The sequence below is a fragment of the Egretta garzetta genome, unplaced genomic scaffold (assembly GCF_000687185.1).
Source record: "Egretta garzetta isolate BGI_Z169 unplaced genomic scaffold, ASM68718v1 scaffold539, whole genome shotgun sequence".
Classification (NCBI taxonomy): domain Eukaryota; kingdom Metazoa; phylum Chordata; class Aves; order Pelecaniformes; family Ardeidae; genus Egretta; species Egretta garzetta.
Window position 1 is genome coordinate 2033201 of NW_009260760.1, and position 25106 is coordinate 2058306.

The following is a 25106-nucleotide window of genomic DNA, read 5'->3' on the forward strand; positions in this document are numbered from 1 at the left end:
CTCGTGGGGATTTCAATACATCAGTTTTCAAAATTCTGTCCCAAATTCAAGTGGGTATCTGCAGCAGAAATATGCCATTTGAGACATTTCCTCTTTAAATCATGCCGCTTCATTTCATGTGTCCCAGATAACAAATCTCTTAATAGTTCATAACAGTTCCATAGAGAATATTTCAGCTGGCTTCTTTTATAGGCGCTTTGATTTAACATCTCAGCTATCTCTGACAGTAGGGATTGACTAAGATGGTCACCTCAGGACTGAAGAAACCTAAGTACTTCTCTGAACAATAATTTCAAAATGGAAACAATTTTGGTTTGTGTTTCTCTGATATGAAATTCCAGTTCCTGTCTTAGTGTGTAGTTATTGGTGTTTATTTTCAGCTCCTTTTGCCCTTAGTGCCTTCTGGGTAGTGGAGAAATGGCATGCTGGAAATGCAACAGAGAGATAATAACAGATCACTCCAAGGACGTTATCTATTCTGCTAACCATCTAACATGCAGCAGGGAATATAATATGACAATAAAGCATTTATCTTCTCCTTACTGAAACGTTCATGGTATCAAAACAAAGTTGACTGTTGCTCGATGGACTAACATTACTTATCCCTTCTGCTACTGATAGTTACAGCTGCTATTTTTTTTCTCCTCTCAGACTGCAGGATTTCAGGAGATTCTGACTGAAATTGAAATTTTAGCTTTGATTGTGGGATGCTTATGTCATGACCTTGACCACAGGGGAACCAACAATGCCTTCCAAGCCAAGTAAGTTTTCTAATTCTTATTACTTTAATTTGTTTTTCTTCCACAGAAGAGCAAAAGGTGACCAGGATAAAGAATGAAGCATTAATTTCAGGCCTCCTAGGCCAAGGCCAAGTATTCTTATTCTGGTATGTAGTGAGGGACTATCCATCTTTATCATTCTCTGTTCTTTTGTGTAATTGCTGGCTTGTCCTTTGTATCAGGCTGGGGATTGGGTTACCCCTTGTGAACTGACACCGCATATTGAAATGTGGTGCCAAAACTTGATGTTCTTTTCAAGCTGAGGTATTATCGATTCTGGTATTCAACCCAGGAGACACTGAAACCGTGTATCTGGGTTGTTCTTGCTGGCCAGAATGCATGATGCTAAGCAAAAACTGGTTCAACTATCAAGAAGAAAAGAAAACAGGTAAAACTGAAATCATGCTTTCCCCAAAACTTTCCCAAACCCGTAGGCAAGCATGCATAAAGTAATTCCTAGCTTATGGAGTATGAAACCATTGCCATCGTGCTGGAGCTCAGATGCATCTCGTCCGCAGCTGTGGAGCGCACAGGGTCTCTGGTCTGTCAGAATGCCCCCTCCCTGGCCTACCCCACAGGCCAGAGCACACAGAGCCTATTTGGAGACACGCTGCCATGGGCAGGGGTGGGATGGCCACCCCCTGAAGTGGTCAGTACCCACCAGAATGTAAAGCTGGATCTTGAAGGCAGATTCTTACATCACCTATGTGTAATCTTCCTCTCCAGTTTTCAAGTCTAAAAATGAATTTTATTCTATTCAAAGTGCTTAGGACCTGATGCAGCAGCCCTGACTTGCACATATTTTTACTGTCCAGGCTGCTGCCCTCAGACACATTAGTGAGGGAGGATCAGGTTTGTGGAAGGTTTGACAGTATTTCTTCTTACTGTGGTGGTAAGGTAACTCCCTTGACCATGGTCAAATTGTTTCAAAAATCTGTGTTCCCTGACAACAGCGTGGACAACAGGAAATGTCCCCTGACAACATCTTGGCCAAGCTGTGAAATAAAGCTGTCAGACACAGAGACTCCTCCAAATCCTATGGTGTTTTCTCAAATCCCCAGGTCCTCTACAGTCAGAATACGAGACCTTGAGGCTCTCTTGTCCTGCAGATCCCAGCATGCGTTTGCAACTTTGTTCTGCATTACTGCTAATCCTGCAGCGTGACGGGAAAGTGGTCCAGATGGTTGCCCAAAGATATTTGAAAGACAGGGTGGTGGTGTATTAGCCTGTTTTGTCCTACCCTTTGCAAAAATACTCTGCTGCAATCTGTGTATACGTGGGCTGCTGCATTTCTGGGGGCAAGCTGCCTCAGTGAACATCACTCAAACTGATGTTTCTGATATTCACTAAGCTGCCATTTCCTGAGCTATCGGTGTTGCTGTACAGTCTCAATGAAACAATGACACTGTCTGGATCTTCAATCACCATAGCAAGGAAAATCAATTGCGGTGCTCAAAAGACAGAGCTCATGGTGCAAAGGTTACCAAGCACTGCTAGATGCGTTTTTGCAGCTGAATCTTGAAGAGAATCAAAAAAGACGAGACAAATGGGAAGGAATCTCAGCTGATTGATGTTTATGTTCCTAATTTACAAAAAATGAGACCTAAGATTTACATCCTGACCAGTTTAGGCTCTGATTAAGTTAACCGCTTCTCCACCGTAATACTACACAGCAGTCTCTCTTGTGCAGAGGGATGGCTGAGTTACAGGTAGAGGTTTCAGCATTAGACTGCTATCACTTACACTTGTTGTTTGACAACGGGGTACAAAGAGGAGGCTACCATTTTATGACTCCATAAAGAAATTGCTGGAGACATTCAACAAAAGACAAACATTACCACACATGTATAAAACACCCCTGAAAACAGAAGCTGTAGTTTTCATAACAGCAGCTATGATTTATTCCTCCAACCTGACTTATAAATTTAAGCATCACATTTTCCTATTTTATCTTCAGTGTTCAATACTGCTGTTCTGTGTGTTGAAAGTTCAAGAGGTATATGATGGAGGCAATATCACAGTTGTCTGAAATGGCTCTGTTATATATCTCAACACCACATTCTCTAGGGATGATGTTTCCTGGACATCTTTCTCTCTCATATAGCTGCTTCTGATAATTAAATATCAGTATGGTGCAGTTTTATCGTACATACTCCTAGGAGACTCTTTCTGTTTGTCTCTAGCATAATCTCTTATTCTCATTTCTTTGGAAAGAAAACCCATCTCGTCGCTTTAGGCTGGGTCCCAGAAGGGAAGTAATGGTGAACAGTAACTATTCTGACAATCCAGTCCTGTTCTCTGCACCTCCCAACGATCCACAATTTCATAATTGTATTCCATAGATTTTTGTTCTTTAAACTTAGAAAACCCACCTGCTCTGTGCATTTTAAAGCTAATTTTGGTTTAGACAATAAACATGATGAGAAAATACATTCTAAAGGGATGCTAAACTTTACTTTTATATTCACTGCTCTAACTTGTGTTTTTTCATTTACCTTAGTATTTTTTTAACTGTACGATTTTACATACAGACAGAACCTCACTGCATTTGCAGTTGTTTTTTTCTTAAAGAGATTGTAATCACCCATTGTAAGCCATTGTGGTTATATCTACTAAGAATTACAGATAAAAAGTAGTAGCAGAACAGCCAGTCCTAGCTCAAGGACATTACCGTTTGTCTTTACTGTACAGTGGTACGCCTGTTCTGTGGCCTCACTGAGGCGCTTTGAAAGCTGCATTACAAAATTTCACGTAGTTCCAGGAAAATCTTTAGTCAGCTGATTATATTTAGCAAGGTCTGGAACATAAATGCCTCGTATCTGGCTTTAAATTAGTATTTTTATCTTGTCAACTGTCTCAAGTGTGGTTGCCGAAATGGAGAGCGTGGCTACATGCTTTTGTTACTAAATTGTCTCTGAAACCTGCTTCGTAAGCAGACGAGCAGTATTTGTTGACTCCCCATGTTCTGTTTCAGGAGCGGATCAGCCTTAGCTCAGCTCTACGGCACCTCTGCTACCTTGGAGCACCACCACTTCAATCATGCTGTCATGATTCTCCAAAGTGAGGTACAAAAGCATTACTATTAATCTCACTGTAAGCTGTTGGGCAGTTTCAGCCAGAGAAAGGAAATACCACACACGGTACCTTTTTAATGCCCTCTCCTTGAGGAATTATTTATTGGTTACCACAAAGGTCACAACTAGCACAAAATTAAACAACTGCAAATGCTGATCATAGAGTCCAGAGATTATATTTGTCTCAATCAGCTAGGGGCAAGGAGAACATATCCTGATCATGTTGTCAGCTTTTCTCAGGCTTCTTACATATATCCCGCTCAGTGGTTTATAGGCAGGTGAAACGAGCACTTACCTTTCCCCACAGGTGTTATATTCAGAGTATCACGGTCATCCCTTACTGGGCCAATTTAATTTCTTTGGCAGTCTTTCTGTAATCAGTATTTTTATGATGGTTTTGCATAACTTTACTAAATGATTTCTTAAAAAAATTAATATCAGTAATATCGTGCTGCCCAAAGTACGCTAGCTGCTTTGCAGATACATATAAAATGACATAGTTCTTGCCTAGAATACCTAATGTGCAACAGTGTGCAGCATGCGTTACCCCAGAGATGTAGTGAGAAAAGCAGGATGGGCATGCGATCCCTACAAAACAACGGATGTATTTTCTTAATTTACACAGATAGGTTGTTACAAAATGCATTCAGTATATATAAAAACAAAACTGTTTTTCATGCAGCACAGTTGGAGACCATATGCTGATCTGCAGTAACTCTTGAAGAGCATCTGGGAATGTCCCGTGATCACAGAAAAATGGGAACAGGGTGATAGCTTTACTTCTGTGTACAGTGCCACAGAGATTAGTCATGGGACTGCAGCTTTAGTGTTCTGTTTCTCGACATTATATTAAAAAAGTAGACATAAGAAAGGAGAGCACCAGCATGAGATTTAAATTTTATTAGGGTCAATCTGCTTAGCCTAGCCTAGCTTATCTAAAAGGTGATATTAGGAATTAAATGGTTCCCTATACTACCAGGGAAAGGCATAAGAAAAAACAGCATTTGAAAGTTAAACAGACTGGTTCAGAATAGGAAAAAAGGAAGGTGGTTTGGGGTTTTTTTCTAAACCAATGAGACTGTTCAGCCCTTGGAACAAGCTTTCCTGGGAAACAGTTCCTGAAATCTTCATAATGACTGAATGCCTCTCTGAAGACAGGCTCAGGACATGGACAACTCTCTGAAAGTTTATAGCTCATGTCAGTCTAGATGCTTTTCTTTATCTTTTCCAGCTTAAAAATCAAGAACCAGAAAGAAATACTTTTTTTCCTTGGAATCTACTCCATCTGCTTTGAGAGATGTAAAATATTACTTGAAATGCAAGTCCTCTCCTTTGATCATTCAGGCAGCTCCGTCTCCAAGTCCTCATTTCTAGACCAGAAAATTAATCCTATGGAATTTTCATCCAATAGATACTATTGCTGAAAGAACACAACACCCCTTAGTTTGGAATAAGTGTAGATTTGGATCCTCCAATCTACTTAAAGTTACACCAACTTTCACCAGCTGAGCAGTTGGTCTCCTCTCTCAAACAAGCTGAAATTAGACTATATCCTACCCACTAATGTTGATATTCTAGTCTGTCTTTGCTGTCTAGAGGGAAACATAGTATATTGTATTATTTCTTTTAGGTTTTTATCCTGTTGGGCAAAGGATCTGTTTATCCTTTACTCTTAACATGCTAATCTCAGTATAAGCAATCTCGAGCTTTGTAGTGACATGGTTTTATACACTGTGAAACAGGTCCGGAAGGCAACAGATATTACAGAATAACAGACAGCTTGGTAAATTATAAGACCTTCTATTTTCCTGATAGATTTTCTTCTGAGTACTTTGGTTTTAAAATTGTTTTTCATAAATAAGCTTTAGAGTCTTAAATCCTTCTCAGTATTTAGCTGAAAAGAAATAATCATTTTATTGTCACAGATGACCATCTTTTATGCATGGGAAATTATATTTTTAGTCCAACAATTAGCTGATCTATTAAAAAACACCATCTCTACCTCCAGACCTTATCTCGTCTATGTCCTTAGACCATCATGGTTATAGCAATCCTGTTGCTGGAAAATTCTTGGGTTTAAGGGAATTTTAATCTTCCTAAGCAGTAGATGGCAGTGCGTACTGAATGTATGCATTACAGTGCTAAATACCATCAAAATAAGACTCTGTTTAGCGAGAACCTCATTATTTCTATAGGTGATTAGAAAAAAAAAGTGTAGTACTTTTATTTAGTTATATGTGACTAATGTCACAAAGATCACTTAAGCTTACATTTAGAATTTTCCATTAATTTTGTTTCTTTCAGCTTATTTTCTCTAGGATTTCACACAGAAGTTATAGGACCTCCATCCCTCTTAGTTTTCAGAAATTCAGTTACACAAGGACCTTCGTGCTCTCAAATAGCAATATTATATAATTTGTTTCCTTTCATTCTGGCCATGGAGCACCTTTCAAATTCTTAATCCATGATCCCTTAAAAAGTGGGCTATTAGGCCTACAAAGGATATTTAAAATGCGTAAAGGTGCAGTTGCTAGCCTGCACAGTATGCACTGTAAGACAACGCAGTAATGGGCAGAGTGAGCAAATGGGCTGTTTTGAATGAAAAACTGATTTAGTGGCGTTGACTGCTCTAACAGCAGTTCATGTGCCTGCAAGCAGCAGCACAGATAAATCTATTAGGAGCACAGTTCAGAAGCTGCAATGCACAGCTCCCCAAAACATTTAATAAGAGGAAAGATTGAGATGTATCCATAGTTTTTCCCCATAAACTCAGTCTGTGCAGGGTCAGAGCAAAGAGTAAATCCTTCCTCAAGAGGCTATAATTTCAGCGGAGTTTAGAAAAACATCCCAGGTGCTTGATTACAATCGTCAACTCTTCCACCCCAATGTAATCTCAGCAGCATTAACATTATTATTTTTTCATAGTTTTGCCATGAATCAGAAAAGGCCTCTGTTACAGAGAAATGGTAGACTAAAGAGTTAGAAAACCTTTTAAAAACCTATATTGATTGCTAGCCCTTTACCTCTTTTATCTCTTTCATTATAGGGTCACAACATCTTTGCTAACTTGTCCTCTAAGGACTACAGTGACCTTATGCAGCTTCTAAAGCAATCGATATTGGCAACAGACCTCACTCTGTATTTTGAGTAAGTATTGGCATTTCTTGTATTTGACAAATGAAAATTCGAAGAACTTACTCTAATGACCTATTAAATACCAATAAGGATATATAATATGAGAAATTAGTGTTTAGCTGTGGTTGAAGAGATTTAGTCTAATACTTAGTATATCTTAGGCTAATAGAAATATCTCAAGTGTCCAAGTAAGTTTTGCTTTAATGTGTAACATGTCTGTATCAACAAAAAGCAAGTGAAATCCTAGGCTTATTCTTCAAAGCAATCCCAGGAATCAGTTACAGCTCAGTCCTGTAATTATCCTGTCCCTTCTGAGATCATTTCTTCAGGCATGTAGAAAATCAACGACATTTTAGAATTCTTTTCCACCATTTCAGAGTTTCTAAACATGTATGCTAAGAATTATTATATTTAGTTACAGGCCCCGTTGCAGAGGTAAAGAAAGAATACACATTGCTTCATTGAGGACTAATGAAGCCAGTTTGCATCACATGAGGATAAGTCTTAAAAAGCTTAGCTCAAGAGAAGTATAATAGAATCCCTCTTATCCAGTTTTCTTTCCTTGCTTGCAATCAAATTGCGAAGCAGACTTCTAGTTGGTGCTATTTTATGTTTTTTGTACACTGTTAATTACTACCAAGCTCTTCCCAGCAAGACTGTGTGGGAGCATTCATGTCGTTGGAGGAGTCATGGTGTCACCGCTGCGTTGCCCTTTTGACATCCCCCTCTCTGGCCCATGCCCATGGCTGACTTACAGGGAGAAGTGCCATCAGATGCGCAGTTTCAGCGTGCTACCTTCCCAGTCTTGACAGTAATTCATCCTCAAGAATTTTTGTTTGATGCTCATTAGCATCCTATCCCACACAGTGCTGGGTAGCATTTAGCAATGTTTTCAACTTTTAGGGGGGTATACCTGGATTCCCCCACTTCTTTGTGCTGATGGTTGATAGCAAATCAAGTTTCCAGAAAACTTCAGGCAAAGTCTCGACCCTGAAATTGTTCAGCTATCTGTATCAACATTATACCTTTAGCTGTTAATGGTAAAAATACTAACTGGGATGCTGCAATGTTTGCTTTGTCTTTTTTTCTCTCAGTATTTGGTTACTGCGCCAAGGGCTGTTTCTAAATAGTACTGGCAGTAGACACACTGCTATTTTTTGTTTCCTGCAAATCTATTCCCAGAGAATTTATATTAAGAAAGGGGTTTAATGAATACTTTTATAACTAACTTCTAAACATTAGTCCATGAAGAAATTTCTGCTTGCCAACATGAAAATCCTGAGCAGACCAAATAAACCCTTTTATGCATACTCTCTTGTGAAGCTGTCTGTTAGGATCACTTGTTATCTGGGGGGCTGGTAGGACAGGGGAATTTGCTGACAGCTTTAAGTGAGATACAAGGACCACAGGAATGTGTCATTACGGGTCCTTCGGTCTCACCACAAGTAACAAGTGCTGCAGAAATGATTGTGTTGTCAAAGAAGAGATGAGTGGCAGGGGCTGAGAGGGCAGCCACCTGGGCACAGCCCCGTGCGCTCCCCCTGGCTGGGATCCCCCAGTCCCTGGAAGAGCCGGAGGCTCTGCCCTGGAGGGGGCCCGTGGCAGTGCCCTGGGAGGGAACCCAGTCCAGACCAGGACATGATGGAGCTCTCTTCCCTGTCCACCTTAGGTTGAAAAACTACATGGTCAAGTTGTCTTTCTAGTTTTAACACAGAGAAATAATGTCCAAAAAGGGACATCAGCTGAATTTCAGGATTATTCTTCCTTGCTTGCATAATTGATTTTTATGAGGTCCATGAATCAGAAAACTTTTAGCAAATGAGGCCTCTTTACTCGTAAGTCTGAAAATAAGTTATCTTTTCCTCTTGTGATGTTATGATTCATTAATCAGGTAGTTGTTATGCTACTTCAATTCCAAAACTGCCTGAAAATCTCTCCCTGGAAACGTTGATGATTTACACTTCTTAAAGCCACCCTATGTGAACAGATGTTTCCACGCAAGTACCTAGCTTGTTTTTTCAGTTTGCTACGTGTTCAATATTTTTGTAGAGAAGGAAATTCTCATATCAGTGTTCTTAGAATGCCTAAACCTAATGATCACAAAGTCGAGCCAGCAAAACAGCAACAAAACGCCAGGCAGAGCAAGGCTTTATTGACCTTCTTAAGGCACTACTTTTCTACAAACAAACAAACAAAAAGCTGACTTCCAGTAAAAGATCAGATAGAAAATATACTTGATTTTAGTAGCTAATTCTAGATAATGATGCTTGTAGAAAACACAATAAGCAAAATCATGTAACTAAAATGAAGTTTATGGAAATTCACTCAAATGATGTCTTGAGCCACTGGGCTGTGGAGGAACTGGATTTGTTATATATAGCCAGACAATTTTCCTTTCCAGGCAAAATACACCCAGAGTTGGTGTTACTCAAAGACATTGCAAAACTGTTGTCCTTCTGTTTATTTCTGAAATCCTGGCATGTTATGTTTGCTTAATAATAGCAGACCTCTTCGTTTTGGATACCATGCATAAGCAACCAGTAGGAAACACTAAATTGTACATGGCTACTTCCCTCAGGTTGACTCCTTCCTACACTAGAAATTCTCTGTGGACCTGGACCACCACTTCTTCATCCATTTCAATGGATTTTAAAGAAAATTCTTATTTTAAAGTTTTCAGCTTAACATAAAGCCTTGAGAACTCATATTTTCAGTTACTGTTTATAGATCTCTGTATTTTAAATTTGAATGGTTGAGGTTTCTGGGATGTCCTCTTCCTGAGCTTTCAGCTTTAAACATTCTTGACTGTTTTTTGTCCAGTAATATATGAATTACCCAGAGTATCCAATACTTAAAAATGAAACCATTACCAAAATTTACATTGTTAGACTGGGCACTGAAATACAGGATGCAGAAATCCACCGCTTACTCTCTTAATAGAGTATGTAGTTGTTGATGATCTGCTCAGGATTAGGCTGGTTTAAGGTTTATGTGCCAACCACTTCTGGCCATTAAGATTTTCATCATTGCAATATTTATTTCCACGAGGGCCATGATGCTAGGACTTTGTGCGAGAGAACTGAATTTTGTTTTCTGCGTGTGTGACTTTGCATTGTCCCAGCAAATTTTGTAACGTGAAACTCTCTTATATCTTATTTCACGAAGCATAAGAGATTAGATATCATCATATAGTCCTTATATCTGCCTGTTCTAGTTGCTGTCATGAAATCCATTATAGAAAGGCCCTATAGTAGGAGTGACTGGTCATATAACAGGGCAAGACAGTCAGGGACCAGAATAACGCAGTGTGCCCCACATAAAATTCTGTCTGTTGATCAAGAGTAATGTTCTTGGAAGTCTGCATCTCCTCGTGTGTGAAACCTGTACTGGCTGCCGTCAGACTGTGCTTTCAGTAATCACTGTTTGAAATTTCAGTCTAGCTGAAGTGAATATAGAAAATACAAGACTTTGCAAACTCACTCCTGTTGGGGAATCTAACTACATTTCCACTTGACAAAGAGACAACACAGCCTGCTATGAGATGGGGCAATGGTCTGCCACTCAGAACATAGGTATTTGCTTTCCAGCTTTGATGCTAATATGCTGTGTCACTCCGGACAAGTTTCTCCATATTTTTTTACCTCAATTTCCGCTGTATCTGGGGCATATCTGATCCGTATTGTAGTGACACTGCATGCAGTAAGAGCCGCTTGAAGTCTCAGAGCCATAAAAAAATTACAGCCTGAGTAATGATGAATCGGAATTTTGGTACTTAAAGGCACCAAAGAAGCATTAATGTGTTCTGGCTCACATTTTGTTCATCTTTGAGGCCATAGGCACGCTATTCCAGAAGACAAAGCACAGGACCAAGCAGGAAGACCTAGTTTTTAGTCAACAAGAACTACTAACTTGAGACATCTGCAGCAACTGTGTCTCACTGTTCTGTTCTGTGTGCTGGAAATAACAGAAATTGCATGTCTCTGAAAAACCCTTCAGGATCGAGAAGTAAAAATCATTTTGCAAGGACAAGTAAAGAGAAGCGTGTATATATTCCAAGGGTGTTTCTATTGTCTGTCTGACCACTGCTGTAGTTGAACATTTCATGCTTCCATGGAAGACTGAACATTTTGGTACCATTTATTTCCTTATCTGCGGAGACCATAAATACAATATTGCTTTTACTAGGCAACTCTGACATTGATAGCAGACATTTATAGAACATGTTCGGAAATTAGTATGTTTCGCTTAAATGGACTGTCAGTGTAACGACTTTAACAATAATACATGAGGTGCGATGATTTCGTATCATCCAGAGAACTGTGTTTCTGCTGCAGTGCTGCCCTGGAAGTGTCTTGTTTCCTTCTCTGATAATCTGTTTTGTTGCAGGAGAAGGACCGAGTTTTTTGAACTTGTCAGTAAAGGTGGTTATGATTGGAATATAAAAAACCACCGGGAAATATTTCGGTGAGCACTACTATTTCTTGCTTTCTCGTTGTTTCAAAGTGTACCCATATTTGTTTAAGGAATTTAATGTATCACGGAGTGAAAACTTAGAGTAACAAGAGAAGGTAGATTGTTTTAAAAATACGATCCATGATATGAAATATATGGTGTGATTTCTAGGCATTGCCAAACAGCAGGGATGTAATCAGTGTGACCTCACCCTCTCCTTTCCTATTTCTGCCTTCACACTCTGTCATGTTTTCTTCTCTTTCTCCCAGCCTCACCAGTTACTGCTCAGCCCTTCCACTCTTTCTCCAGAAAGCATCAATGTTTTGCCTCTGGACACAAACATCTTTCTTGCCCGTTTCCCCGTGCCCTCCTCCTCTCAGCTTTCTTTCAGGGGCCGTGCCTCTCTCTGCTCTTCTGGTCTGTACCTGGGAGTTTGCAGATACACAGTACTCTCCTAACCCTCACGGATGATCTGAGCTTGCATCCTATTGAAAACCTCAGACATTGTGGGTCGTTGGAGTACACCATGCGTTTGAGACAATAAAATGTGTGCATTTGCATATGCATGCCTGATTATGTCTCATTTTATCTGAGATTTCATTAAAATTCTGTTTCCTTTTGGCCTTTTGACCAAAATATTGGCCATTTTCTATTTTCCATATCATTTCACCCATTCCTAATTTTAGATTCAGGCAATATATTTGATGCTTCATTTTCAGTGCCCTTGTTCTTCATTTAAACTTTCTTAGACTTTTATCTGCATCATGTACTGTACATAAACGCTTTCTACAGCTGAATGGTTTCTTTCTCCTAATGCATATAAAACATGGTTGTAGCTAGGTATTAAACTACAGTGGAACAGTATAGCTCATAGTAAATCTTAAATTTTTATTGTAGATGAGCAGTAGAAACTGCTTAAACAGTGTCTGGGATGCCGCCTGTGATTATAGGTTCTCTTGCTACAGCAGTCACTTACAAATAGGCATATAAATTAATCCAGTTTGCAGGTGTTATTATGTAATACACCCTTACTTACATCATGTGAAGCACATGCTTCCTAGTATATTATAGGTATTAAAGTAAGTAGTGTTAGCAGTATTGCATAATTAGCAGTTACTCCCTTGCAATATCATTTCTTTTCTAGTGTGCAATGCACGATACCAAAATTCATTGTCTGATGACCTGCAACACATTAGGCTTCCTAGGCACAATTGTGATGTAAAAGCCATGCTGATGGCTGAGATTTCAAACATGTCATTCTTTTCTGGAGGAAAAGAAGGTGCCAGGGCTGACATTTTATGTGTGTATTATTTATTTATGCATCCAGAGCAGAGTTGTTTAGCAATACAACAAAGGTTGATTCAGCTTGTATTGTTCATTTCTGTTTTTCAGATCAATGCTAATGACAGCCTGTGACCTTGGAGCTGTGACCAAACCGTGGGAGATTTCAAGACAGGCAAGTCATGATTAATAGCAGGGCTGGGAGGAGGCGGGACTGGCGGGACAATATTCCCAGGGCCCTGGCTTACAAGGGACCAAAACTGGAATCAATTTACAGCAGTATTAATGCTATAAAAAAATAGCAGGGGGTTTCTGCGAGAAATGGTTTATTGCATAATCTTTCCATGTACACATGCTGGTGAGCAGCATGTAGGTACCTGAAGACATCTGGCTTTACAACCTCTCTTCTTATTAACCTTTTAAATCCATATTAAAAAAAATATGGATGGATTAAACAAAAAAAAGCATTAGCTCCATGTAGCTGTGCTTACTTGTTTCGTCCCAAAGTTTTCCTTGTCAGTGGCAGAATCTTCCCTAAATCAAAAATACCAGCAGGTGATCTGCAAACATTGATTAACATAAAATCATCAGTATATATGATAAGAGAAATGTGTTCATTTTCTCAACACTAATGGAAAAAAATGCAAGTGTAGTACAAAGCCTTCTTTAGCCTGCTGTACTCAGAAATGAACAAATAAAAATTTAGGCTTCTGCTGCTGAGTAGGCTCTTTAGAAATATACATAAAACGTGGACCCAGCACTGGCAAACAATTACAATGCGAGAAAGCAACCTGACCTGAAGTCTTGTCCTTTACCACATGATTTTCCCTCTTCTAGGCATCTTTCCTTACTCAGCATCCATTCTTAATATTGCCTGTACCCATGCTAATAATTCTCTGTCCTTTACTGAGGTCCGGAACAAGCCAGTAGAAGGCAGGCTGTGTAGGGTTTTGGAGGAATATACAGCATCGAGGAGTGAATAGGAACTATACCAGTGCAGCTGAGCTGTGGCTGAGCACCTGGAGGGAGTTTGGCTTAACAGCAAACTGTTAGTTAAAAAGACGGGGTGAAAAAGAGAAGCTAGACCAGAGAACTAGTGAGGCAGGAGCAGCCAGTTTTCTTGGACAAGGGCAAGGAGGTAACAGAAGCTGAAAGGGACTCGCCCTCCTTTGTGGTAGTACAAAAGTTACATGCACATCAGCTCAGTAAAAAAGCATTTATGTGGTGAGGGCTTCAGCTCAGCTTGCAGTGTTGTCAGATGAGGTTTTTTCACTTTTATAAGCAGTCTATGACAATAGTCCTTCTAAGGCTGTTACTCTACTTGGCCAGAATATGGTCACCTCGTGTGGAAATCAGGGAAGTTGCTCGTATCCTGCAGTGGGCAAATGAGTCACAAGACTTTTCAGTGCCACCTACCCACAGCTGCAGTGTGTGTAATCCCTCCTCATTTTTCCTCTTTAGCCCAGTTAGCTTCTCCATTTTCTTTGGCAACCAAAATGTCAGGTAGGTTCTGTTTTCCATCTTGTCAATCTTTGTGCTATGGTGCTGAATTGGTGCTGAAGCCTCTGGCAAACTGGTTTTTTTTATCCTTATCACTGTTGAGGTCTGCAGGTGAAAATTCCCCTGCAGTCTAGTGTACAGGTTTACTTTGTATTGAAAAGTCCAGTCTGGGATTGATTGAAAAATTACCTGGTTGAGCAGAGAAGCTAATAAATCCACAGAGGGAAAAGAGGAAATAGTTGGGCTTCAGCAGTGGCAAAAGGAAAAAAACATGAAAAATGAGGGAGAAAGACATTAAAATATATGAATCAAATGGAATAAAAGCTACATGTATGAAGGCAAAATTCAGGAAGAGAAGATAGAAACAGACAAAAGGAGAGGGTAAGGGACAGAAGGAGAACAGGATCAGAACAGCAGTGAGAGACAGGGGTGAGACTACGTCTTGATTATTTTTATACAATACACTTGGCAAAGTCTTAATTGCTGCTAAGTTGTTAAATTATTCCTCTATCTGGAGTATTGATCCAGAATTTTATTAGTGCACTGGGATTACATACATTATAAAGTTCCAAACTGTGTGATAGCCTGGCTCAAGATTTAAGAGTACTTTTTAACATCACTTCACCTACTTCCAATTTATTTTGGTACTCCTTATTTCAACTGCAACAAGCTCAGGATTTGTGAATGTTAGCTACGATGCAGTTGCTAGACCAAGAAATGTTGAGATTTTATGAAGTGCAGGTTCTCCCCTTAGTTCACCCTCTTGTGCCTTGCCCTTACGAAATAATTTCTTAGTTTGAAAACAGTTGAAAACCATAAGGAGGCATGACAGGAGCTTTAGGAACCGAAAGGCCTCTTCAGCAGATTAGTTTCCTTTTTTTGCATCTCAGATGTCACACGTGTCTACCTTCCGAGCCCCACACAGGAGAAGACTACAGTACGTAAAGGCTACTATATCAGTATTGCTCACTGTTTGACTTCCTAAAATTCCTACTGTTTCCATAATTAATTTTGGTTTTTAAATCTTGTGTTCTTCTGCAAAGCAGAAACCTCTCCTGAATAGAATATTTTCATTCACAAAAATCAGAAAGACGCATTCCAACTTCAAACCCAGCAGTTCTTGGTTTTGATTCAATATGGTAACCACAACCTGAGTTCATTTTTAGATATTCAGATCCTATAGTGATGATAGTCATGGGGAAAAAATAAAGCCTAGTGGGGAAAAAAACCTTTATGGTTTCACATTAAATGAAGACAACAAAGGTTATTGGTTAATTAAGTTTCTTTGACAAGTGAAGTGTTTGTATAGGGCAACAGCCTGTAAATACTCAGAGAGCTCTTGAACATTTTACAAATCATTTTTACAGGCATAAATGTGCATGCCAACAAGAAGCTATAATTTTCTATTCTGTTCTCAATATTTGAGCAAGTTGCATATAACTGCATTGAGTGCTACTTCGACACTGCAATGTGATCCCCCAGTCAATTCCTTATCAAAAAGGGATAAGTGTGCCTATCGGTGGTTATGGCTGTTTATACCCCCTGCATGCCCAGTCCTGAAAACTACAAGCATGTGCCTGACATCGGTCATGTAAGTGGGGCTATTCACTTCTTTACAGTTAAGCACAGGCCAAAGTCATGGTCTGAGCAAGAACTCATTACCGTAAAAATTATGTAGCAAGAACTCTAATATTTACCATGATTTATGTTTTAGGCAGCTGAGCTGGTAACCAGTGAGTTCTTTGAACAAGGAGACAGAGAAAGATCTGAACTCAAACTCACTCCTTCAGTAAGTTTTTATCATTTCTGAAATAGTTACTCACTTGAATAGGGTAAGAAAATACATCGGGTTCATTCAGAAAAATTAACTGTATTTTGTATGTAAAGAAAACTCTTGGAACAAATAAAAACTCTGTCCAACAAGGACATGCATTTAGAGCCATATAAAAAAGTTCTCCAGTCAACTCAGTCAGTTTTGCATTGAGCCCTTTCCCAAAGTTATTCTGTCAGCTAATTTTCTAAGCAACAGGCATTGTTTGTAATGCACAGTATTCAAATAAAAATCACCAGCTACTTATGGAAATCAAAATTCTCAGATTCACTTTATGCTGCAGCTGTCTATCTGTGTTACTCGATGTATCAAATGCTGAAAAGCATTTCTATAGGTATACAGCAAAATACAGCACTGTGACTGAAAGGATAAATTGGTATCGAGTGGAACATAGGCAGATGGGTATGAAGTGTCAAACAAGAACTAAGAAAAAAGGTTTCATAAAGATATTCAGTGAACGATTTGAAGAGAAAGACTTATCTATGGCTACATAGCTCAAAATGTTGACAGCCGTTATCTGGAGGCAACAGGAGAAGGGTAACAGAAAGTATTCTAAAGAATTTAACTTACAAGCCATTTACAAATATGTTTATGCTTCCAAGAATAAAAAGACTATTCCAGTGGCTCAGACTGGTTCTCACTTTGATAATACTCACACATGAGCCTGTGGTGATGTAATGAAGTCAGTAAAGGTAAAAAGATTGTGGTAAACAATGCTCAGATACAATAAATGTCTTTTCACTTTGTATACTGTCAGAGGTTGGGGCATTAATGGGTTTCTTCCTTATAGTAGTTCTGTGTGTACATCTCAGAAAAAAACGGTAGCTATAGTCCAGTAGAAGCAGTCAGTCATGGTATTCTCAATTCTGAGACCAAATATAGGCCTGAATAACTGCAAGTACCATTCCATATAATACAGGTATAAGTGCCTTTCCTGCCTTGTATATAAAATTTGCAAAATGTGTTTCTCATGCTAATGAAGCATAATAGAAAGTAATTTTATTTCAACACATACATTAATGCTACTGTCTTCAAGTAGTAATGAATTCCAGTGCAAATGGCCCAGGTCCAGCAACCTTAAGAATTATTTTCAGGTGTGTTACTACATCTACACTTTGGACATACTGCAGACTTGGTAGAAGTGCAGAGAGAGACAAAAGCCAGAGCTTTCTTCTGGACTCCTGTCTTCTGAAAATCTGCATCCAGCAGCCTAGAAAGGTGGGAAAGGAGAGTGCATTGCTATAAGTATCTTCAGTATTCCCTCCATCACAGGAGCCCTCTCACTCTTCATTTGGGCTCTACAGTCTGCACCAAGGAATACAGTAATTTGGGGGCCACATGTAGGATGCTTTGCAGCCATACAGCTTGAAGGAAGATTTTCCTCTCTGGCCTTTCACAGTTTCAAAGAATCCAGTAAACTGATGTATTAAGTGTTTTATGTTGGGAGATAAGGCCAGTAAACAATCACAAAGTTCATCAGTTCTAACATTTGATGGCTAAGGGTCAAAATCATGTAGAGTTTTACCACATTAATGAGGAATTTTTAAACAAGATCAAATGCTGATGTATTTCATGACATATTGCTATGACAAGCCACCTAAATAGGTATTGCTGCTTGTTAGATAAGAGAGTTGTTAGTTAGCAAGATAATGTGATATTCCCTTATCTTACAACTCAAGGGTTGTTTTTTTTCTTGCATTGTGCTTATAACAATCTGAAAATAACAGGATTTTTCAAAATCATTTGAATAGAAGATACAGAATTCTCCAAAATGAAACCGAAGAGTCTCATTTAAGATCACAGAATCTTTGAATCTTACCTCCTGGTCTTATTTAGATACACTGTGCAATACCTATTTATGTCAGAAAGAACAGCCTACAACTAGAAGAATTCAACAAGACATTTTAATGTAATGTAATATGTATAGTCTGGAGTTTCAAGAAGATACAGAAGGAAAGTTAAGTTTTCTCAGGAAACGTCAGCCTTGAGGAATTGGGCCCAGAATAAGAACAGACTTCCCACAAAAAACACAGAAAGATTTAAAACTTGGCATATTCAGAGAGTAAAAAAAGGCATTCCGTAAATGGTATGGATTGGGCCACTAGAAGGAGGATTAAAATCCTGTAGATGGAAAGCTGATGTACCCCAGTAATCTCAGTCAGGGTATGGAGAAAACTCACCTCACGTTCAAACTCTTCAGAACTCAGTTTCTTCCATCTCCTTTCAGCCAATAATTGAGTCCCTTAAACAACCAGACTTGACCTCTGTAAGTTCCTCTCTGGAGGAGTGTCACGAGCACTGAAATAGGCTGTTTCCAGAGGAACAAATTGATAACTGCTCCCAAAACAGATCTGTTGATTCCCCACCCTCTGGATTCACAGACATGGCTGATTCTGCAGAAAGGGTCTGTAACTCTCTGGGAGGGAGGGAGCAAGCCCAGACCCATCACTGTTCATTTTGCTGAGCTGGAAAACCCTATGTGAGGAGAGGGAAATTTCTGCTCAAAGGTGTCTACTTTACAGTTCTACAGAAGGTTTCTTACCAGCTCAAGCCCAACTGTGGAGCATTACATCACAGAATTATAAAATTCAAATACATTCAGCCTACAAATTTCAAAACAGAACTGAAAATAAACAGTTTATTTTTCATGCCAGACAAAGCAGTAGGGAGACTGCTGCAAAGATTGATTACAGTTTACAAAGTGTTCTGGTTGTGAGAATTTGATCATAGCTCCAAAGTGCTGGATGATGTGTCTGTAAAATACTCCAGTGTAATAAAGCATGACAGTTTTGTTCCCTTCTCAATTCAGGCCATTTTTGATCGGAACAGGAAAGATGAACTACCCAGGTTGCAGCTCGAGTGGATTGATAGCATCTGCATGCCATTATATGAGGTAATTTTTATTTACTGCTCCTGTAGAGTCCAGAGAAGATTGTTCTTGTCTCTCTAGGGAAAAGGAGTTAGCTTACAGTGCAGCCTTGAAGGCTATTTGAACTCTTATCTTTCTGTGACTTTACCAAAAGTCTGAATTCTATGCAGAAATCTTCAGATTACCTGAAGGTGGTAATACCTGTAAACATAATTCCTCTCTAAGTTATAAAAGCTGGTAGGGCAACTGTTTGTTTTATGATGTTTGAGACAAACTGAGTCTCATCATGGCAAGGTGTGGAACGCTCTGCAGAGAGGTGCCGGAGGGGCAGCCTTGTTAGGTGCTGCTGTCAGACCTGTCCGAATATGTGTGACCCAAAGGGAAGCTCAAGGCTGAGCCTTCGCACTCCCTTCTGGCTCCTTTCCAAACTGTTCAGGGGCACTCTAGGCCAAGCCTTTAAGGTCAGTGACAAATGATTTGTGGTTTAACCTGTGTGCTGTTTAACTTGGAGTTTACTCTTCTAATCATACTTCTACACAGACTGCATGGATGCTTGGTATAAGGTGCATAAGCTCTCAAGTACTACTTCATTAGGGCTGCAGATGACCAGAATAATCCTTTTCTCTTTTTGGCTTAAACCAGCTTCAGAATTTGACTTGTGTAACATAAGCGTCACCATTTTAACTTTTTCTCTCTTCTATGTGTAGAAAGCAGAGCTACATGAGTAGGATGATAAATGAAAAATAGAAATTTAAACATAAAAACTGAAACTGTAGAAACTTAAACCATCAATAACTGTGTCAGCCAGTCTTCCTCCTACCCACTGAAAGCACCCAGGCTGCCTGATGCCACTAAAGACTGACAGTTTGGGCACCAATAGCTGAGAAATCACGGGGATGTTCTCACTGGGCATTTTTGGGGAACTGCAACAAGTTCTCCCTGTTACCGCTGCACCCCAAACTGCCTCACATCTCTGAGCAATGAATGAGCCAGTGATGACACAAAGCCAGGAGCTGGGAAGCAGGTACCTGCTGCCATGTTAACGTTAAACTGTTGAACTTCTGCCTGAATGTAGCATCCCTACACACACACACAAATGGATTAGCAGTTCCTTTTCATTTTACAGACCTGATGTGTCCCCAGTAGCAAATGAGGTGAGAAGGATGATGTGCTTCCCCTGGTCTCTATACCTTGTGGCACCTGAGGCCACCACTGTGGCAATAATGAAGCAACTGCCCAGCAGCAAAGGCAGCTCCTGTTGTGTGACATGGACAACATGTGCCAGTATAAGCAGCGAGGTGGGCTACTGCTTTGCCACTAGATCCTGTCCCTTTCTTAGGTCCGTCTTTGTCACAATGAAATAAACTAAATCTATGGCTTTCAAACAATTAAGGCAAAGCAAGCATAGAAGAAGAAAATAAACCTGTATTTTTTAAAATACCAAGGTCATTTTGGACAATATGGGGCAGGGGAGCTGACCTTGGATGAAAACTCATTATAATGTTCCTCTCAGTGTAATAGTTCATATTACACTAGATGCATATTATACCACAATTCATGATTTGTAATAGCATCTGTAATCCAAAAATGTACAATAAAGCAGAAAGAGCTGATAATCATACCATCCTCTGCATGAGAAGACTACATCTGAGCGCTAAAGCTCTGGTTAGTTAGCTCCATCTTAGCAGGAGATCTCTGGGGAATATATTCACATCTGATTTCCCTGCTTTCCTGCTGTCTTTGCATCATGCTGTGCAGCTATTAGCCTGCTGCTCAACAACTTAAAAAAGAGACACCATCAAACCTGGAAGTCATTGCAGCACCAGCCTTAGGGGTAAACAGAAAACTTGATGTCATAGTATCACACTGCGGGAGATTCTCTCTTCAATGTGAAGCCAAGTTTTAATTTTCATATCCAGCTTAATCAAACCTCAATGCACATATCACATCAGTAGTGCACTCAGGCATTGTAAATCCTTCGTTTAGGGCTGGCTGAACGCTACAACTGTGGCCCGGTCCTAGATTTCTTTTTTTTTCTTTCTGGATACATTCTTTAAAATTCTAGCCATTGTAATATGTTGTAGGGACTGCATGTGGGGATAGAATGGGTTACATCATTACAAATGCAACATAAAGAGACAGAGTGGCAGCTGACAAATTAGTAAAACCTTAGCGGTACTTATATAGCTCACTAGCATAGTGCTTATAAAAACCATATGTTTGAGATAAACATTTGACACTCATTGTGATACCAAAATTACAACATTAAACCATAGAGAACAAAATCAAGGCTTTTGTATGTCATTTTTTCTATGCTAGTGATTAGAAGCCCTGAATCCATGTGGGCGGATCCTAGCAGCCTGAGCCCTGGAGGGAACTCTGTGGGGAATGCGTGCATCCATACCAACGCAGTTGCTACAGCAGGACCTAAGGCTGCACTCTGTTTTATTTGACACCCACACAGTAGAGATGGTCCCAGCAACCAGTGAATGCTGGCAACTCCCGTTAAAGTCAGACAGGAGATCAGCAAAGCCATCCGAAATTTTCCTCACTCACAAGTAGTTCCCAAGAGTAGGCTGTTCTTGGCAGCTTCAGATGTCTGAAGTATGCAGCACAGAAGGAACTTCACAGCCCAAGCTTCCAGGAGTGGTCTGACACCACCCCAGTGCCACTGACAGTATTACAACAAACCGTATCTTCTCTACAGTCAAAGCTTATGAGCTAGGCTACATACCAGAGTGCTCACGAGCAATGTTTCATACTTAAAACAGTAGCTAAACTTTGCATTTCAGAGAGTTATGGCCTTCCTAGCCTTATTTTTTTTTTCTCCATTCTGAAATGTTCTTTGCAACTTGATCAGTCTTCTGCGGAGATTTGGCTCTACCTCCTCCTTATGCATCTGCTCTGCTCTCTGCATTTCCTTAAGGTAGCTCAGAGCAGCCCACTTTGAGGTGCAGTTCTGCTCCCAAGTAAAGGATAATGAAGTCTAGTGGGGGATGTGTATCACATCCCTCTGCTAACCTGGCTAGAGCTGTTTTCTGAGTTTGTCCCCTTTCTGTGAGAAGGTTTACAAGTGACTAGCAGATCCTCAAAATTTGTGCACCTTCCACTAGTAATCCTGTTTGACTGCCCCTTGGAATGCCCATCTGACACAGAAGAAAGGTCAAAGATACACAAAACATGCTACATCATAAGCTAATGTGGAGCTTAAAGCTAAATATACATATGTAATGATAGCTGGGGATATAAAAAAAAAAAAATCAGGAATTGTACACAGCTAGATTTCCCATATCCAAGTGTCTAAATCCAAAATCTTTTTGTGTTTGCTCTGTAAGCCTGACTCTGTTCCTGCCACAAGGTAAGCCAAGGCTCTGCTTCCTTGCTCTCTCCCACGTTTGCTGTTCAATGTGGGAATCAAGACACCGCCAATTTCAAAATACCTTAGTAATCAAATTGGTTTCCTTCACACTGTGGATCAAAGGTTTGTGAAGATAAAAGCTTCCCAATTTTTTGTTCATTGCTTTTTATTACACTTGGGACATTATAATTTTATTGAATTTACTTTTTTGTTACTGTAGTGATCACTGATCAGAGTATTTTTATGTGACAGTGGAGTTTTTGCCTTGAGTAGCAGAACAGCCATCCATTTACTCTGAAGCTCTGATTTTAGGGGCTTTAGTTACGCTTTACTGCATCACATTTGCTCTTCATTCAAAAATGCCAGCAAGAAAAGAGTTCATCAGTAGAGATGAGAAACAAGCTTATTAGAATAATAATTTGTAAGAAATAATGCATTTTTTTGGAACTGTAGAGCATTTAAAATCTACTAATGTAGCTTCAGTATGAAGTAATCGTCCCCTTTTTTGGTAGAATATTCTATAAAGGGGAAGCACATGCAACTAAGGCAGAAAATCTAAGACATCCCACTGAAAATAAAAGCCTATGGCTACACTGACAGTTGTGTTCACCACACAGAAAGTATTCTGTACCTATCTGGACATACATGTTCATGTAACAGGAAACGGAATTTTGATCACTAAGACAAATTGCCTCTCTGACCCTCTGGTAAAGGGATGCTAAGAGTTTCAACACTAACAGATTTCTCTCCTGGACTCAGTTTGCGTGTACCTAAGACAGGATCAGTCACAGATTTTTCCCAACTCACATTAGATTTCTCTGTGGGGAGCAGAGTGGGAGAGTGAAAGTCTTACTCTTTTTAATCATTATTTTTCTCACAAACAACATCAAAGCCTCAGCGATTCACATCAAACAAAAGATGCTAACAGAAGCCCAGCTCTGTTCACAGCTTTGTTAGGCGGAGACAGTAACACTGTGAATAGCAGGGCCAAAGGCCATGCACTCTGCTTCTGGGCAGATAAATACATAGTCAGGTAGTCAGTGACAATGACAGCAGCTATTTAAATTTAAGGGAGATGTCTTTGTGGAAGATAAAGAAGCTCACAGCTTTTACAACTTATGCGTGCCTGAGATTGCCCTGCTCACCTCTACCTTGGTGCTCCATTGAACTGCTCCATTTTAGTGCTATTTTTAGCGCTATTCAAGATTTTCTTGGGTATTGAGAGCTTTAAACATATTATAGTATCTACAGAAGTTAATTTGCATTACTCCATCCAAGATTCTAGGGGGACTCTGGAAAGAGTAGAAACGTTTACATTTTCAATGGAATGTGGAGGGACAGAGTCCTTCTTTATCACAGCTTGACATACTTAGAAAGAAATCTAATCACTCCGTCTACAGCTCCAAGAGCTCTGATATGCCTGTCTTCCTACAGAAGATAATGTCTGGCCTTGTGATTAAATCTGTCTTTAGAGTACGATGATGAAGCTGCAAAAGCCTCTATTCTGCTTGTAAACATACATAAAATTCACAGGCTATCATAAATGGTAGAGCCCCTATAAAGTGTAGAAAAAATACAAAACAATCTCCAACAACCATGGCTACCTCTGTGCTTTAACAGCTCCACTTCTTGACTTTGACACCTGAATTGGAAGGGCATATGCACATGCAGCGATTTTTTTCCAAAAGTGTATACTCTGGTTACAATTACAAGGCAGGGGATTAACCTTTTAATATTCCTTTGCAGAGAAGGAGGAAAAAGCATGCTTTAAGAATCATGCTTACACTGCTATGTCCCGATGCAACCCTTCCTCATTCCTTCAATTGCCATTTTGAGTAAGGAAATACTGATAAGAAGTTCAGGGTTTGGACCACTCCTCTAGAAGTCCTGCTTGTCCTGAGTGGTCTGTGTGGGATGGCTTAGTCCTTACACAGGCAAGAGTCACTGGATACAGCCAAAACAATGGGGTTTTTTCCTTCAGCTGATCCTTTCCTCTCTATACAGTCAGAACTGAAAAACTTTTAAAATTATTTAATGAGGAAGAGTTTATCTGCATGAACATGTTGGAAATGGCTTGCTGTACCCACCATTCACCCACACCTGGCATTGTTGGTACAAAAGTCAGAGCACTGCTGTTCTAAGTTTGCAACTAGTCAGCGGGCAGGGCTAGCATGAGGTAGTGAGCTGTTCACTGTAAGCAATATGGAGACATTCCCTGAAATATATTTACAAGTTGTTGAGAAGTGTTTTAACAAAAAAAAAAACACCAAAGGGAATCATGACTAAGCTATCCCGAAAAAAAAAATGGGTTCACAGGAAGCAACACTGCTGTGTGACTCTCATAAAAATCAGCTTGTCCTTTGTAGCGTGTTGAGGGAAGAGGAAAATAACTTCCAGTAGATCCTAAAGAATACCATAAAGATGGTGGGGCTTATTGCTGACATTTGATTTGGACACAGAGAGAATGCATGCATGCTTCCTGGGACTGCCTGGCTGACAAGGATTAGTATGGCAGATCAGCTCAGAATGCCGTACGTGATACACCACGGACTGAGGCTGCACAGACGTTGGCAGATCAAATTAGTCTCACTTTGTGTTGAAATCCAGGGGGTAATATTATCCAAGGAAGAGCAGGTGCAACGTATTCTGCTGTGTTTGTGAAAAACTTGCTTCAGAGGAAACTTAATCAGGCTAAATGCCAGAGCTGGGGGGGAGTTGGTAGCTGAGGATTACGTTAGGAATAAGGGTTTGTCCCAGAGAAAGGAGATTTTGGCACTGCGGAAGGATCTTTCTGTAGCCTTGAAATAGGAACTCAGCTAGGTCCAGC

General features: G+C 39.8%; 1 protein-coding gene across 1 annotated transcript in view; it reads left to right on the forward strand.

The window, feature by feature from the left end:
* PDE11A (phosphodiesterase 11A) overlaps positions 1 to 25106 on the forward strand; it is a 141005-nt gene that overhangs the window by 108355 nt on the left and 7544 nt on the right. The window contains exons 16-22 of the mRNA XM_035901445.1: positions 652 to 761; positions 3754 to 3844; positions 6900 to 7000; positions 11375 to 11452; positions 12833 to 12900; positions 15940 to 16010; positions 18862 to 18945. Of these exons, the coding sequence (XP_035757338.1) occupies positions 652 to 761; positions 3754 to 3844; positions 6900 to 7000; positions 11375 to 11452; positions 12833 to 12900; positions 15940 to 16010; positions 18862 to 18945 (603 nt within the window). The remainder of the gene's footprint in view (positions 1 to 651; positions 762 to 3753; positions 3845 to 6899; positions 7001 to 11374; positions 11453 to 12832; positions 12901 to 15939; positions 16011 to 18861; positions 18946 to 25106) is intronic.